This window comes from Propithecus coquereli, unplaced genomic scaffold (assembly GCF_000956105.1).
Source record: "Propithecus coquereli isolate 6110/MARCELLA unplaced genomic scaffold, Pcoq_1.0 Scaffold205, whole genome shotgun sequence".
NCBI lineage: Eukaryota > Metazoa > Chordata > Mammalia > Primates > Indriidae > Propithecus > Propithecus coquereli.
In genome coordinates this window covers 3500552-3503391 of record NW_012145523.1, presented here as the reverse complement: position 1 = coordinate 3503391, position 2840 = coordinate 3500552, and the positions used below count along the sequence as shown (strand labels likewise).

At 40.3% G+C, this 2840-nt stretch overlaps 1 protein-coding gene across 1 annotated transcript in view; it reads right to left on the bottom strand.

Annotated features, from left to right (window-relative positions):
• Positions 1-2840, bottom strand: part of LOC105810122 (neurobeachin-like) — a 176886-nt gene that overhangs the window by 25339 nt on the left and 148707 nt on the right. The window contains 2 exon segments of the mRNA XM_012644042.1: positions 28-99; positions 1748-1965. Of these exon segments, the coding sequence (XP_012499496.1) occupies positions 28-99; positions 1748-1965 (290 nt within the window).

Here is a 2840-nt window from a genome sequence, read left to right as displayed (position 1 = left end):
AAAGTTTATTTTTGTTTGTTAACATACCAATTAAAGGATCCATTTCAATGGGAAGATGATGGGCTTGATCCAAGGAGTATCCTGGAGCTCCTCTGAGGCCTAAAGATTAAGAGAGAGAGAGAGGGAGAGAGAGAAACTACCATAAAATTCTCAGAAAGAAGGAATTTCCCAATGATCAGTGTTTTATGATGATTGCACAAAATGCATATTTGCTTAAAAATTATTTGGTAAATTAGTCTAAGAATGATTCAGTCACATTATGTCTTTGTAGAGAGCCTTAAAAATCATCACAACAGGGCCTTTAGGTCCCCTTTTATGATGCAGAAAGCTGGAAAGAGTCTTGTTTCCATCCTAAAGATAAGAAGCTGGATAAAATAGAAAATCGTAACATTTCTTGATCCCATCAGAAAGCTAAGGTCCATGAGCAACCAACGAGACTGAAATCAGGGAAAAGGCTGTACCTCCAAGCAAGGAGAGGTATGAGCCTGGGCTTTGGGGCAGGGCAGAGGAAACTGGGTCTCCCATCCGAGGGGACCTTCTTTCAATACATGACAAGTAAATTAAAGGTATAAAATTGGGCCACACCTAAAATATTAATCTCACTATAAGCTACTTTCAGGGGATTAATGTTTAGGGCTGATTGAGTTCATAAGTCATTTTTCATACACGATTATATAATATATGTAATTCTTTTGAACAATTTTAAAGAACAATTTTGCCCTTTATAGTTTTTTCCTCAATGAAAAACATTTCTAGAGGCTAGGACTCCTGTGAGTGATAAAGTCATAAATTTTCCTTAAGATGTTTGCTTCATATTTCTGACTGAATGGAAGTAGTGCTGCCTCATGTTGGTATCTCCAATGACCATAAAATAGGTGCACTTAGAAACTCTTAGGAGAGAAGCCATTGTACAAATCACTTTATTTTTCAGAGTGAAGTAGAGGTCAGTGGAATAAAAAGAGTCAGGCTACTTCAACGTGGCTCATCAGTCCGCTGCTGGGGACAGTGGGAGTCCTGGGGCTTCCAGAAGACCTTAACTGGTGAGCTGGGCCAACTAAATCGTGTGGTCCCATCTACTTCCGCCCTGGTTAAATAAGCATTAATATGTCTAAATTTTTGCAACAGCATTATATCACTTCAAGATGTATTGGCTAGAACTTTCAGGAATGAGTTTGGAGAAAACACACGTGAAATCACTGAACAATTTAGATTTTTGTCTTTTCTCAAAGACTCAAGGCTGTACAAGGACAGAGATGGTACTTGCCTTGTTCATTGCTGTATTCCCAGTGCTTAGGACCACTTGAAACATAACAGCTATTAATATTCAATTATTTTCTAAATAAATTACTGACGTGGCACAAAGAGGATTTGAAGCCATCATTCAGAAAATTCAGATTCAAACTCACTTTTGTTTAATATGAGGCAAAAGTGGTTTTTGGCAGGGGAGGAGCAGTGGCAGAATAGAGTGGGAGGACCTGAATTATTTTGTAGAACTGTTTCATTGTACCAAATATTTAATGAGTTCTTACGTATAAGCCAAGCATTCTGTGAGGCATTAAAGGCGTTAACATACAGCAGTAGTGAATAAGGTAGGTAAGAGCCACTTAGTTCCGTTTCACAACTATTTATTTACTCTGCTGTCTTTTGTAGATGACGTGGCACAGGAGCTAACCCCCAGCACACTGTTCTTACCGTAATTGTAGCTTTTAAGAACTCTTTAGGAAGCAACTTGCTCAGGCACACATACCTACTGTGTTGTGCCATCTATTCACTGCGAACAGTCGGCTGCAGGTCACTGTCACCACTGCAGGGATGGTCAGGTGGGGCAGGGTGTTGGCTGCCACATGGGTTACAGGGGAATTTGAAGGAAACTTCAGCACCATTATCACGTCCTGTTGCATCTGATCTTTAAACATGAGTGGACTCTGTGGAAGGAAACACTGTTCAATAGAAAAGGAAGAGGGCAGAGGAAAACAAAAGGGACAACATAGTTAGTGACAGTCCAGGGCGAGTGAGGTTAAGCAGACAAGGCTAGTATGAGCACACACAGGGGGGACAGAACAACCTGAACTTTCCTACTGGAGAACGCCTGCCCCAGCTAGAGCACCTTACACCGAAGGAGGGCCCAGGAAGCAGAGGGCAAGGGCTCTGCGAAGTCACAGATCTAGGGACACAGAATCATTAACAACCAGCCTCGATTCAAATATCGCCAGACTACAACGTGAAGCCAGCTCATAGATATGTCTGTTTCACGATGCAACGGAGTTATTCCGCGCAGGCAAAAAATCAGTTTGGTAGAAAAATTAGGCAAATCAGTTACTGCCCTTGTTTAGGTGAAACACAAAGTAGATTGACTAATACTTTCATTTCTATGTGGTTGATTTGGGGTCATAACTGCAGTCGAAATAATTAAAATATATCAGCCTCCATACAGCAGCCCGGTGTTCCCGTCAGTGCCTTGCCCACGTTTCTGCTCTGACACTGTTTCCTTTCTCCCTTCTAGACTGTGAGCTGACTGAGGGCCAACATTTTTTCCTCTCTTTTTCTTTTTATTAACTTTTGTTTCTCAAACATCTAGCATATGACTTGAGAGAAAGCAGACACTATACTACAAAACACTATCAATACTACAATGTAAGCAACACACAATAGGGATGCTGGAAATAATCATTATTTAGCTTTCATATGTATTTTGTAATTGTTTGCTATTCATATATATGAATTCTCTGCTACATGAACTTAGAAAGCTTAGATTTTCTCTATAAACAGTTCCACGCCAATTTAGTCTCTTAACAATTTCCCCTAGGAAAGTAATGGATTTTGACTGGGCATTTCTCCAG